Consider the following 14,984-nt stretch of genomic DNA (forward strand, 5'->3'; position numbering starts at 1 on the left):
TTATCTGGATGATGAAGCTCTGAAAGCTGCTGAAAATATGGACAATTATCAGTCAATCTGTCATATATATATACATGAACATTAAATTCTGGTACTTATATATAACTAGAACAGGAATTTGTTCAGATGTTTGTTCACATTCATTTTAACATTGTCATGACCACTTTTAGTTGGATTTCCTCTCCTATGCCTCCGTACATTCCTCTTTGTTGATTTAATAACTTTTCTAACCTTAAATCTCTTTCTTTGACATTTTCTTGATTTAAATTCTTTCTCAACATTTTAAAAGCTTGATTTTGTTTTTTCATTCCACTGAAGCACAACGTACCTTATGTTTATACTGCAGCCTTAAAATGCTCTTACATGTATATATATATATATATACATGTATAATATAATATACTGTAATAATATAACACTCAGTCTGCATAGTGAGGACTTTTACTTTTGATACTTAAAGTACAATTTGCTGATTATACTTTTTTGGGGAATTCAGGACTTTTACTTGTATCGGCGTATTTTGAGACTCCAGTATTTCTACTTTTACTTCAGTAAAGGATCTGAATGTTTCTTCCACCACTGTTCATAACATCAGAGAGAAAAGATGCAAATCAAATATGTGAAGATACCACATTTTAAAGCATTATTCCAACCCACGACTCCATGTTTTTATAGCTGCACCATCTCATCACATGTTAAATTTCTGGATGTCTTGTGCATCATTTTATTTATACACAATATTTACACATTCAGAGATTCTGCATTTTGCAATGAGGGAGAAGGAGGAGATTTTGTTTTAAGGATTTCAATGAGATACTTTTAACCTTTTTGTGGTAAAAACATATTAGACAAAGTATTATTCAAGGTAGAGTATTTTATATACATCTGGAGGGAATGCAATAAAACAACAAAACAATAAAAACAACTCCTTTATTGTCACCAAAAGATTGTTAGTTAGACCCTACTCGTCTCTGATTCTTTATATGTATGGAAGCTCATCATTGCCTTAATAATTTGAATTACACTGACAACTTAATTTTCAAATGTAATCACTACTGAATACTACATGTTGAAATTTAAATACCAGTGAATTTACTGTACAGAAATATTTGACTTTGTAAACCATCTTTCTGAATTTCACTTTGTGAAACTCTCAATATTCACTTTCAAGCTGTTCAATTTCAAAAACTTTACTTCAAGTATATATTTATTTTAGGGTTCTTACATTCAGATAGAAAATTCTGATGTTTAAAGTCGAGATTAAATGAAAAAAATACCTTCTTTTTTTTTTTAACCCTTTAGATCACATCTCAGTCATATTGTACACTTATATAACAATATATGCCAAAAAAAAAAGCAAAAAAAAAACAATTTCTTTGTATTTTTATATCAAAATTCAATCATGTTTTCCTTCTGTAAAACAAAATATAACGTGTGCTTACGTAGGTTTGAACCAACCAGTTTCAATATATATAATAATATCATGACATCCAGCCGTCAATCAACCCTCAACTTTTAGCGGCACGGAGCTGAGGTTCATTACGACACGTCCACTTTTCAACGTTCAAATCAGATTCCTCTAAATGTTACGTCCTGTCTGTCCTGTTTCACTCAGAAATACATCACAATACAGAGGTTAGATACTCTGGTTGCTCTGTGTCAGCCAGCTTAATTAACATCTAAAAATTCAAGTCAGGTCAAATTTAAATTTAAAATGTAAAATTCAGATGTGAACATCCTGTTCTTTAGTGTCCCGGATGATCAGATCTGAATTTTACATTTTGAATTTGACCCATGGACTGTATATAAATATGGACGTGGTCACCGTGACGTCACCCGTTGGTTTGCGAACTGCCATTTTGAAGCCTCGAGTGTAGAGATTTGACCGTTGCCATCTTGGATTTGGCCGTCGCCATGTTTGATTTTTGGAGCCAGAAGTGACCATATTTGGACGAGAGGGTTGAGCTGACCATAGCACTAGCTGCTAGCTTGGTTAGCACGGTGCACGGTGCATCATGCTAATGCTAATGCTAATTTTCGCTAGCGAAAAACAGGCCTAAAACCGTTAAAACAAAATGTACACACCGGCAAAACTGATCATCCGACTCACTGATTGGTCTTTTATTAAAACCAAACGCTGAACAAGACGTTTTTTAGGCGACCACAAAGTTCAACTAACTTCAGTGAACTGAAAACACAATAATAAATAGCAACAGCTAGGCCTATATGCAATGGTTACGTTACGTAAGCAACGTTGTCGCCGTGGTAGTGCCTTGTCAATCACAACGTAGCCACGCCCTAAAGCACACCCTGCTTTATCGTCAAATTTAAATTAAATGGGACCATAATTTACAAAATGAACATCATGCTGTATTGAAGAAGACATGAAACTAGTGATTGAGACCATAAACTCATTAGGAAACAGTTTACTGAGGTAATAAATCAAGAGAGGGGTAGTAGAGTCATTTTCTCATAGACTTCCATACAATCGGACTTCTTTTTGCAGCCAGTGGAGTCGCCCCCTGCTGGCTGTTAGAGAGAATGCAGGTTTTTGGCACTTCCGCATTGGCTTCATTTTTCAGCCCATGAGGTTGCCGCTTGATTTGACCAAGCGTAATTTTCTATCTGAATGTAAGAACCCTAAAATAAATATCAACTGGAAATAATTTTTGAAATTGAACAACTTGAAAGTGACATCAAGTGATATTCAGACCACATAAATTCAGAAAATTCAGGTTTTCAAAGTTAAATATTTCAGTGCAATAAATTTCAACATTCAATTTAAATCTCAACATGTAGTATTCAGCAGTTATTTCATTTTAAACTGCAGTATTCAGTTGCTGATGTACATTATTAAGGCAGTGATGAACTTCCATACCCAGCGTGTCCTCGCCGCCCCCTGCTGGACGCAGCGGAACACTGCAGCCTCCCGGGCCGCCTCCTCCCGCAGGCTGCAGCCGGGGACGCGTCCAGGAGTCGGGATAGAGCGACAGGACGGTCCAGCCTGACGTCTTCACCCGCCCGGAGCTTCAGGCTGTAACTTACACCCACCGAGCCGAGATGGAGAAACAGGAGCGGGGACAGTGAGCTTCAGCTCCGGGGTGAGTTTATCCCAAAACACGGAGCGATAAATGAATCAACAGCCGCAACTCAGCGACTGGAAACAAACTTGTTAGCTTGTTGGCTAACTTTGCGGTGATGTGAGCTAACGGTTTTAGCCGTTATTCAGTCATCTGTGTGAGGACACGGTGACAGAAACGGGCTTTAAACTGTTTAGTTTAGTTTGACATTTAAACTTTAATGTCGAGGAGCTGAGATGGATCAACAGCAGCCGGACAGTTATTAGCAACAAGCTGCGGGTGAGTTGTTCAAACCCGGAGAGCTAATTTAGCTTCACGTTACTGTTGTCGGTAACGTGTCAAACAACCGACTGTAAACATCAGATAACGAAGCTGCAGCTTCACAACATCTCATCCACAGAGTCGCTGCCTCACCTGAAGCTCACCTGGAAACTTATTTATCCAACAGAGCTGGAAAGTAACTAAGTACATTTACTCAAGTACTGTACTGTAGTACAGTTTTGAGGTACTTGTACTTTACTTGAGTATTTCCATGTGATGCTACTTTCTACATTTCAGAGGGAAATATTGTACTTTCTACTCCACTACATTTATTTGACAGCTTTAGTTACTTTTCAGATGAAGATTTGACACAATGGATAATATAACAAGCTTTTAAAATACAACACATTGTTAAAGATGAAACCAGTGGTTTCCAACCTTTTTGGCTTTTGACGTCTTACAAAAAGCAGTGTGTAGTCGGGGTCACATTTCACATGAGTTGTTAACAGCTCCACCAAATAGTGATTTTTCCCTCTAAACTTCTCACATGCTTTCATTTCAATAAATGTTCAAATGATCCAATATTTCAGCAAAAATCAAAGATTAGAGAAAAAGAACTTTGTTTTTTCTTCTTTCCTCTCCCATTAATCATCTCACCACCCCTCAGATTTATCTGCTGACCCTTTGGAGGGGCCCGACCCCTAGGTTGGGAACCACTGGACTAAACTAGCTAACTGTATATAAAGTAGTGTAAACTAGCTCCACCTCCAGCAGCTACAACAGTAACATGCTGCTCTAACACTGATGCTTCACTATTAATAATCTAATGATGTCATATATAATAATATATCAGTCAGAGGGACCAAACCACTACTTTTACTGCAATACTTTAACTACATCAAGCTCATAATACTTATGTACTTTTACTGCAATACTTTAACTACATCAAGCTCATAATACTTATGTACTTTTACTGCAATACTTTAACTACATCAAGCTCATAATACTTATGTACTTTTACTGCAATACTTTAACTACATCAAGCTCATAATACTTATGTACTTTTACTGCAATACTTTAACTACATCAAGCTCATAATACTTATGTACTTTTACTGCAATACTTTAACTACATCAAGCTCATAATACTTATGTACTTTTACTGCAATACTTTAACTACATCAAGCTCATAATACTTATGTACTTTTACTGCAATACTTTAACTACATCAAGCTCATAATACTTATGTACTTTTACTGCAATACTTTAACTACATCAAGCTCAAAATACTTATGTACTTTTACTGCAATACTTTAACAACATCAAGCTCATAATACTTATGTACTTTTACTGCAATACTTTAACTACTTCAAGCTCATAATACTTATGTACTTTTACTGCAGTAAAGTACTTCTTCCTGCTTCAGAAGTTCAAATCAGATCGTCAGTAATTTAGTGGTTTTCTGTTCACTATCAACTCTTAAACCACAACAAGGACATTTTATAATTGTTTTATAACATGCAGCTCTTTGTCAAATGTTTCTTATGTGTAATAGTGTGCAAATAAAGTTAATTAGTAATTAGTTTTTGGAACAAATAGCCAGTAAATCATTAAAAAATAAGAGTTATGTATAAAATCAAATCATTTTCTCTCCTGACTGAATTGTTTAATTAGTCATCAGTACATGAATCAGTTCTTCACTCTGCAGAGCTTCGGGTCTGTTTAGTCAGCGAGCTGGAGGGAAGATAAACTCCGCTGATGTCTTCCAGATGTTTGTCTTCCTAAACGGAGACACCTGATGTGTGTGTGTGACTGTAGGAAGCTCAGCCTCCGCAGACCGAAGCCTCGCCGTGGTTGTTTCCTGGCTGCAGGCTGACGGAGCAAAACGCTGCATTATTAATGTGTGACATGATTTCCATTCAGAGCGGCTGCCGGCGCTGAAACCGGAGCCAAGTCCACCTGCTGGTTCACATGTAGACCAGCGAGCAGATACTGAGCTCAGGTCTTAGTCTGAGAAGTACTCGGATACTTTACTGCAGTATTATGAGCTCGATGTATTTCAAGTATTGCAACTGTTTATTCATCTTCTCGTCTCTTCAGGTCCTTCCTCGTCTACGAGGTGGCCGGGTGGCGTCATGGCGTCCCGGCTGCTGGACCGTCTGAAGCGCTCGCTGTTTAAAGACGGGCAGGGGGCGGGACCCGAACAGGAAGCCGGAGGCGGACAGGAAGAGGAGGAGGAGGAGGTAGATGAGGACCGCTGGGAGGCGGAGCTGGAGGAGGAGGAGGAGTGCGTGACGGAGAGGCTCGGGGGGACGCTGTGCTTCGACAGCGCAGGAGGAGGAGGAGGAGGAGGAGGAGTGGAGGACGGAGCGGAGGGCGAGGGGTCGGGGCTGGACAGTGACTCCGACTTCCTGGGAGAGTCGATGGAGGAGGGGCTTAGCAGCACAGGTGAGGTGACGCTCTGCTCGTTAACAGGTCAGCAGGTCGTTTGCTCTTCCTAAAGCTGACTCAGCAAAACCTCTTTAACCATCTGCCAATTAATCAATCAACCATCAGAGAATTAATCAGCAATTATTTTGATAATTGATTAATTAAGTCAGAGACTTTGCTGATTTTCCTTCATTAAACTAAATTAAATACAGAGGTTTGATGACATCACGGCGGGCTGTCATAGACACAAGAGAAACCAGGAAATATTCATGTTTAAGATGCTGAAAATGAAGAATTTTAGCTTTTTTTTCTCAAAGAATGACTCATGTTACGCAGCTCTGCGTGTCATGAGTTGTTGGTTTTGGGTTGATCGATGCCGCCTGTTCATGAGACTCAATAACGAGACCTGAGAGTCAAAAGAAGAACTTAACTGCTGCGAATGAAAACCTGATAAAACAGGTCGCTCATCATTTAAGAGGAACTGAGAAAACATGGCTGCAGCTGTAAACAACGTCTCACTGCAACATTCAACCTGATTATTAGAGTTTCTTTCATCATGTTCATAAATCAGAACAGACGGTTTACATGCAGCCGGTCTGTTGGATCTACACAACGTATCTGTGACTCTGATCACAAATCATGATTGTGAAGAAGGACAAAAACGTCTTGTTGTGTACATATTATTACTTCCATAGTGGACTGATAAACACCAGACCTATAAGACAACATATAAATACAGTATATTGCCAATAACACCTCAGACATGAGGTATATACATGTCAGTATTTATGTCTAATGTCTCTTTATTAACATTACGTTTATATTCTGATGGAAGACAAACTGTCTGTGTCTGTTTTGTACTACAGGCGTCAGCTGACTCATGTTAAATGACACTGAGTGACTGTGTGACACTTCAGTTATGAGGCATCTTCTATTTATAGGTGATGTTACACCGTCCCAACTCTCACCTGGACAAACAGCAGCAGAGAGACTCCCAGGCTGCTGCTGATGTACCATATTATATAAATATATATATATATATATAAATGATGAATTTTATTCAAGTCATTACTTCCCAATAGATGAATCATTGATCATCCTTCTGTTGTTTAATAATGATCATTGACGATGTTTCCTCAGGTGTCAACAGTGTCGTCATAGACGCAGTTCGGCCGTTGTCTCGCGCTACTCTGCTAATAAAGTTACATTTGTTTTTATTTGTCACATGTTCTTCTTTTGTCTTGTCCGGCGGGGAAAGTACATTTCTCTCCATCTCGCTGAGCAGATGTAACGCCATGAATTTAACTGATCAGTTAACTTGATCAGTTTACTGATCCAGAGATCAGTAAACAGCAGAAAGTTCATCAATATATAAAAGAGCAGCAGTTCTCAGTGTTTCAGCTCCATGTAGAGAAAAGCAGCTGATCTGACTTTATAACTACGATTAAACAGACTCAGTCACCTGACCCGTCAGTCACATGACCCGTCAGTCACATGACCCGTCAGTCACATGACCCGTCTGTCACCTGTCTCGTGCAGACACCAGTTCTGTGGGCGTGTCTCCGGTTGGCCCCTCCCCCTCCTCCCTGCTGACGCGGCAGCTTCAGGAGAGCTGGAGGAACCTGCGTGGGCTCAGCGGAGGAGGAAGCCCCGCCCCCGCCGGGCGGCGGCAGACAGACAGTTTGTTATTCGAGGTGACGGACGCCAGTGTGGTGCAAGATGGCTCCTCCAAATACGTGGTGAGTTCAGACGATCAGAAACATACAGGAAGTACTGAAGAAAACTTTGAAAACATTTAATATTTTGAGAAAAGTCATAATATTATAAAAAAATAATAATAATAATAATAATAATAATAATAATAATAATAATAATAATAATAACTTTATTTATATAGAACTTTTCTAAACAAATGTTGCAAAGTGCTTCACAAGTTAATAAAAACAAAATAAAATCCAGTAAAAACACACTCTGAACACTGGTGCATTATGGGAAATTACATAAAATTATAAAATAATGCTCTAATTTTACAAGGAAAAGTTGTGATATTATTATTATTATTATTATTATTATTATTATGAAAAATTACAAGATTATGAGATAAAATCATAATGGTTCTAAGAAAAAGTTTCCAGAAGGTCAAAATTTAAAAATATAAAGTATTTCTAGAAAAAAAGTGATATTACAAGATAAATTATAATGTTATGAGAAAAAGTTGAATTCATAATTCTATAAAATATAATTATAATAAACAACAGAAAAGTCATATTAACAAACAAAACTGAAGTTTACAAGAAAAATTCAGCTTTGAGAATAAAATGTTAAATTACACGTATTTACACTTTCAGTGTTTTTCAGTTTCCGTGTGTTTGTTCTTCTTCTTGTGGGTCATAAACACTAAATTATCCTCGTAGAAGTTTAGAGATGCAGCGAAGTCGTTCCTGTTCACCACAGTGAACCTCGTCTGATTAAGTTTTTCCTCCAGATTATTCTGGACTTACAGGTGTTACAGATTGTGAGTTTTTAGTCTTCTTCAGTCACGCTGGTGTGTGTGTGTGGTTGTACCGTCAGTGCTGCAGCAGCTGTGTGTGTGTGACGTGAACCGTAGTGCACAGCTGGATAAGTGAAAGGTTTGACCTTCTGTTGGAGGACAGAAGTCTTTAGGATTCGTCCTCTGAGGAACATGAATGTTGAGATGTTTCAGACCAGCAGGTGGCGCTGCTGCTGGTTCTGGACTCAGGATCAGTTGGTCTTGTGTCTCTCCAGCTGTACACCGTCCATGTGATCCAGTCCGGCGGCAGCGATAAGACTCCGGCCATCATCACCCGCCGGTACTCCGACTTCCAGCGCCTCCACGCCACGCTGCGCCGTAACCACGGAGACCAGATGGAGCGTGTTTGTTTCCCACGTAAGTACAGGTTACGTCATCTGTCCGAACGTCAAACCTCGATGCTGTTATCAATAAATGTGGGAGGGAAACAACAATTAATATGTTGATTATTTTCTTCATTAACTGATCAGTTGTTTGGTCCATAAAATGTCAGAAAATGTTGAAATCAATGTTTCCTAAAGATGATTATGATTGTCCACAACACAAAGATCTTCAGTTTACTGTCATAGAGACCAAAGAAACCAGAAAATATTCACATTTAAGAAGCTGCAATCAGAGAAATTGGATATTTTTTCAAAAAAAAATGACTCAAAAAAATTAATCAATTATGAGAATAGTTGGTGATTAATGTAATAATTTGGCTAATCAATAATCGACTAATGGTTGCAGCTCTAGAGGGGAACATCAAGGTGTTTCTGCTCCTCTTCCTGCTTCCTGTTTATCGCAGCAGTTATTGAAACTTCCTGTTTGAATCCTCGTAGGAAAGAAGCTGCGTCGGAACTTCACGGCGGAGACGATCGCCAAGCGGAGCCGAGCGTTCGAACAGTACCTGTCTCACCTGTGCTCGCTGTCCGCCCTGCGGGGGGCGCTGTGCGTCCGCCAGTTCTTCTACCTGAGCGACCTGCAGACCGGACAGCTGCTCATCAGGTAACAACACATCATCGTCGGCGTACGGTCAGAGATGAATCTGACATTCAACCGGTACAATAATCCAAAACATGTCAGAAAATAATCGGAACATTAATGATCATTTTGTTAATGTAAAGGTAGAGAACATTAGCCTGTTAAACTTCCCAAAATATGTGGAATCTTTTTTCCATTTAACTCATAAAGTAGAAACTTTCATCTGAACTCAAGAAGCGTCACAAGACCCCGAATTCTGTCCCTTCATGGTACCGATTCAGAGCTACCAGATATCAAAACATGAGCTCCATGTTTCAATAATAAAGTAGGAAACCATGTTGTTGTCTAGTAAAAGATCAGATCTGAACCAGTAAGAATCCAGAGTGTTTTTATCTTCAGTTCCTCTGTTTTGTGCTGAAAGAAGAAACCAGGAGTGAAACGAGCAAAATGGTTTTGTCATGTGAGCAGTTCTGCCTGATGATGTCACAGCAGACGTTACTGTGGAGAAAAAAACTGTATCAAATGTAAAAAAACACCAAAAAACTATTAAAGAGGATTAAAGAGACTAAAGAAACCAGAAAATATTCACATTTAAGAAGCTTTAATCAGAGAATTTGGTCTTTTTATTCTTAAAAAAATGACTCAAAACCGTTCTCTCTGATGTTACATTTATTCTGTTCTCACTCTTTTTTTATTTTCTTGCACAGTAAGGAACCGATAGTCAGTATTGATAACGTACCAGATCAATTAGCAGTATTAGCAGTATCCGTCCTGCTCTGGGAGGACAACTGAAACTAAACAGCTGATCGTTTACAATAAATTACTTTCTTTTGACATTAAAATAACAATAAATTATAGGGATGCACGATATTATCGGCACATCATCGAGCTCTAAAATGAAATATCAGCATATCGGATATATCAGCAGATCCAATATTGTGCATCCCTAATAAATTATATTTGAACCTTTGACCTGTAAATATAAAGTTTATATATGTTTAGTGTGTTTGCTTCTGAATAATTTGGTAAATAAATATAAAGACTTTCTAGTTTTTCAAGTCTTGTATCTTCAGAGTTTGTCTTGTCTCGTTGAGGGTGGGACGTTACCAGGAGGCCTTGGGTCCGCTGCTCAACGCCAAGAGACTGCAACACAAACTGGGCTGGGCGAGTTACTATGACAACCAGGCTCAGACCCCACCCCCGGCCTCCTCCCATTGGTTCTTCACTCTGGTGGGGCTGTCCTGCTGTTTCCAGGAAGTGGACCAGCTGGAAGAGGCTCGGGATCACTGTGACCACGCCCTCCGTGTCCTGACCCCGCCCACTCCGCCGCCGCCAGAGACTCACAGCGGCACAGCAGAGGACAAGCCCCTCCCACAGTCTGACGCCTCACAGGCGCACGTGGACAGGCCACACCCCCTCCTGTTGCCGCTGTTACGGGCGGTGGTCCGGCTGTCGTGGCAGACGGGGAAAGACAAGCGGCAGTGGGAGGAGCTTCTGCAACAGCTGGAGGAGCAGAGGGCGGGGCTAGACAATCAGCCAACCGTCAAAGAGTTCCTGGTCAAACACAACCTGCAGGAAGGCGAGGGGGAGGGCTAAACACACACACACACACACACACACACACACACACACACACACACACACACACACACACGGCGAGTACAATCACTATCCTACGACGGGCGTCACGACCAGTTCAGAGAATAAGGTTGGAATATTTAGAGGAAAAAGTCGTAATCTGAGAAAAAAAATTAATATTTCAAGAAAAAGTCAAATATTTTGTGTAAGTTGTAACAAAGTATTTAAAAAAATGCTGCTTTGAGAAGAAAATGTCAGCTTCTGATTGGACGGTGCAGATCTGATTATATGTTCTTATATAATGTTTAACTTTCTTAACAAAATTATCACATTTATTAGACGGCTACGTCCTTTATTATTATTATATATCTCATAATATTATGACTTTTTCTCCAAATATTTCAACTTAATTCTCTTAAGTCTCATTTTTTTAATCCAAACGTGTCTGATATTCTGTTACACTATGCATCATTTATTCAATCCTACTTTTAGAGCCTGAAACTGGCTCAGCGACGCTCCGATGAGGTTTTTTCACAAGTTTTCCTGCTTTATTCCAAAGTGCGAGTTGCAGCTCTGACTGCACGATAATCCTAAAAAAAAATAATCCCGGAGCCGTATTCACTGATAGCATCAATTTAAGAGTTGGTTTTAGAAATGTGTGACAGGAAAACATCTCAGCACTTAGAGAACCTTCAGCGTCGGGATGATGGTTAGAATAAAGACTTTGTGTTTGATCTGAGCCAATAAAACCAGTTTAACAGACACAGACTGACTCCACCGGTGAGGTTTCTAGTTTTTGACCAATAGAAACGTTCATGTCGGTTTCTCAGTGAACACGACGGTGGAAATATTAAAAAGTTAAAGTAACAATCTTAAAGATCTTCCGTTGCGTTCTCTCTGGCGGCGCCGTGTGGCGGTGAACGGTAACTGCAGCTGTGAAATCTTTGAGATTATTACTTTAAAGTATATTTCTGGATTCCTCTAAACACTGAAACAGATAATTTCCCTCCGTCACTCTGAAGCTGGATTTATTAACAGATTTTGCTGTTTTTTTAACTTTTAGACACAAATCGAGACCAAAACAACTGTGATTGGTCAGTTTAGGCTGTTTGTGTTGATGCTGGTGGAGATCGTTGAGAGTGAAGATATTTAACAATATTTTTATTGATTTTTTAAACAGTGAAACAGAGTTTACAGGCCTCAGTAGACGGGTTACCCCTGAATTCCTCCGGGACCGCTCTGACGTGACTGCCGGAGCTGATCACGGCCGCTCGATTCCACCGGCGCCGCGTTGCAGAAGCGTCCCAGAAGCGGAAGATAGGCGCCTCGTCTATTTTTTTATGGAGGCCGCGTCAAGCAGCACAGAGCAGATCGAGCTGGACAGGAAGTCAGACACAGATACAGCATTGAGTGTCCGGTATATTTTCAAAATAAAACACCCCGTGGTCGTATATCAACAATAAACGTAATTAAGTTTCTGAATGTGGCTCAGAAGATTATTTTCTATGTTTGATTAACAAAACAAACATCTTTGATTTTAGGGACAAAAAAATGATTTTATTGCACTTTTTTCAATCATGAGTCAGCAGGTTGTCTGCATGTTTCCAGGATGTAACAGTCAGTTCAGGATCAGGAGGTTCCTGGTGGTAAATATGTGTTTTACATGGATGCGGTTGCTATGGAGACCTGTGGTTTCACTGGTTCTGCTGGATAAGGGACAAAAATAGATGTGAAGACTTGATTTACATCAGCAGCAAAGAGGTTTTTGTTTCTGATGTGGAATCAATAAAATAATTGATAAGGGACGACACAAAGTTATTAGCACATTAACCTTCACGCAGGGAAAAACTCTACAGCGATGAATTAGATCAATATATAGTTACAGACTATGCACGTGTACAGATTTATGCACTAATCATGTCGATGAGTGTTCAAGCTGCTGATTGGAGGAAACTGTTCACATCATCAATCAATCATACAAAATGTGATAATTGATTTGTTTTGGGTTCAGATATCTTCCAGCGTCCAGCTGAGAGCACTACTCACGTATAACGTTCTGCACAGTTTATATTCAGCCGCAGCTCTGTTACTTCCTGCTTCTTCTTCTTCTTCTCTGCTTCCTGTAACTGGACTGATGAGAGCTGGACGTAGATGTTTGTTTACAAAACAATATATATTTTTTTCTTCTGCTGATCATTGCGAAGCTTCAATGAACTGTAGCTGCTGTTGAAATGATGAAACCGGTTTATAGTTTGATGCTCTGACATGAGTCACATGACGTGTTTCAGCCCGAGATGATCGTTTCTCTCCCGGCGGGACGCAGATGTTTTATCCTCCGGTCTTTCCCTCAGTGTTTCCTGTTTGTCTCCACCTCATTAACAAATAATAGAAGCAAAATTTCCTCCTTAAAAATGTGGATTTTCTGATTTCTGATATCAATATTTCACTATTTGTTGCTCAAGAAAACCCAAATCATTCAATATTTGCCCAAAATAATGTTTCTACTAATCAGACACAAACAGAAACCTCAAACCTTATTTAGCATTTATAATCATTTATAAACATTAATAAATGGTTATAACTCACTATAATGTAGTTATAAACAGCTGTGAGGCTGCAATATAAACATATGAATACAAATATAGTAAAACAAAATGTAATAAATAGCAGATATATTGTTGAGTATTTGTTGTAACTTCATTCTGGTGAGTTATAAACATTCAGCTTTTCATTTACTGCTGCCTGCTTGTGAAATGTTTTTACTTTAAAGGTTTACATCACGTCACTTAAAGACATTTTCATCATTGAAACTGTTTGAAATGCAGTTTGAGCTCCGTCATGTTTTTCTTTAAAAAAGATGTTTATTTCAAAATGACACAAATATCATCTTCTTCTATCAAACTTCAGCACGTTCACCTGTTTGCTGTCTGCAGACATCGAGGTGAAACTGGTGTGAAACTGGTGTGAAACTGGTGGAAACGCAGCCTCTCCGTCATGTCTAGACTCTTTTTTTTTTTAAATGTGGATTGAAGTGTAGCAGCGCTGCTTCATAGAGCTATATACAAGTATATTTTTAAGTGTATTTTATGGAATAAATCTGTTACAAACTCCAGATCTGTCTTCTTTCTTCATTTCTCCAGTATTTTACAACACAGCAGAGACTCACGGAAACTGGTTTTTACATCAGACTGGTGTTTAGAGAACGTTGGACTGGACTGAAGATTGAATTGAATTGTTGAACAGTTTGGTTTCACTGAGATAATCTGTTAGATTCTATAATTTATCTTTTACATTTAAAGAATAATTCTGCTGATTTTCTATATTTGACAACAATGAACTGATCTACTGACCAGTATCGTGTTTGTATCAAAGCTGCACTGGGTCACATGTTCCTTCATCACGTTGGTTTGTTTAGAAACGGCTCCAAAGACTAACAGCATCATGTTTTCAGTCTCCAGAGAGTAGTTCTGTGTACGGCAGACGCTACTGAGCATGTGCAGGAACGTGGTTCTGTTTACAGCTTGTTGTGCTGCAGATAAACAACCTCTGACTGAGGAACTTACAGTGTCGTCGAAGGTTTTTCACTCATTGACGTGTTTTTAATCAGACGGTTGACCAAAAGTCGTTACTGAGTTCAGAAATGAAAGAATCAGTATTGTGATGATGTGACCTTGTTCTTTAAGGATGTTTTACCTTTTATCAACTGACAGTTTATGATAAGTTGACATTACAGGAAAAAGACATCAGTCATTTCAACAACAGATTATTATTATTATTATTATTATTATTATTATTATTATTATTATTATTATTTCAGACATTCTGACTCGTTAAAGCAGGAAGAGCACAGCTGTAAACAACAACAACGATGGCTCCCAGTCAGCATGTTAGTGAGTGAGCACACAGCCGTCATTAATGTTTTTAATATTTATATTGTTTTATAACTTCTGTTATTTTTGTCCAACAGCTGTAATGTCACATGGTCACCAGCAGATGTCGCCCTGCTTCAGCACATCATCATCATCAGTTTTACTGTCAGATTCCTCGAGTGAGACGTTGGAACAAACTAAATATTTTATTATTTACTGAACTAGAAGCTTCACTGCCTTCAATGTTTCTGTT

General features: G+C 38.9%; 1 protein-coding gene across 1 annotated transcript; it reads left to right on the forward strand.

Moving 5' to 3' along the window:
- The first annotated feature begins 2,918 nt into the window (after window positions 1-2,918).
- Window positions 2,919-13,974, forward strand: snx21 (sorting nexin family member 21). Its single transcript, XM_067593528.1, has 6 exons — window positions 2,919-3,101; window positions 5,441-5,788; window positions 7,310-7,509; window positions 8,537-8,678; window positions 9,143-9,308; window positions 10,379-13,974. Exons 2-6 carry the CDS (start codon window positions 5,476-5,478, stop codon window positions 10,878-10,880), a joined length of 1,323 nt encoding a protein of 440 aa, XP_067449629.1. The 5' UTR covers window positions 2,919-3,101; window positions 5,441-5,475; the 3' UTR covers window positions 10,881-13,974.
- The last annotated feature ends 1,010 nt before the right edge of the window (window positions 13,975-14,984 follow it).

The sequence above is a fragment of the Thunnus thynnus genome, chromosome 6 (assembly GCF_963924715.1).
Source record: "Thunnus thynnus chromosome 6, fThuThy2.1, whole genome shotgun sequence".
NCBI classification, from domain to species: domain Eukaryota; kingdom Metazoa; phylum Chordata; class Actinopteri; order Scombriformes; family Scombridae; genus Thunnus; species Thunnus thynnus.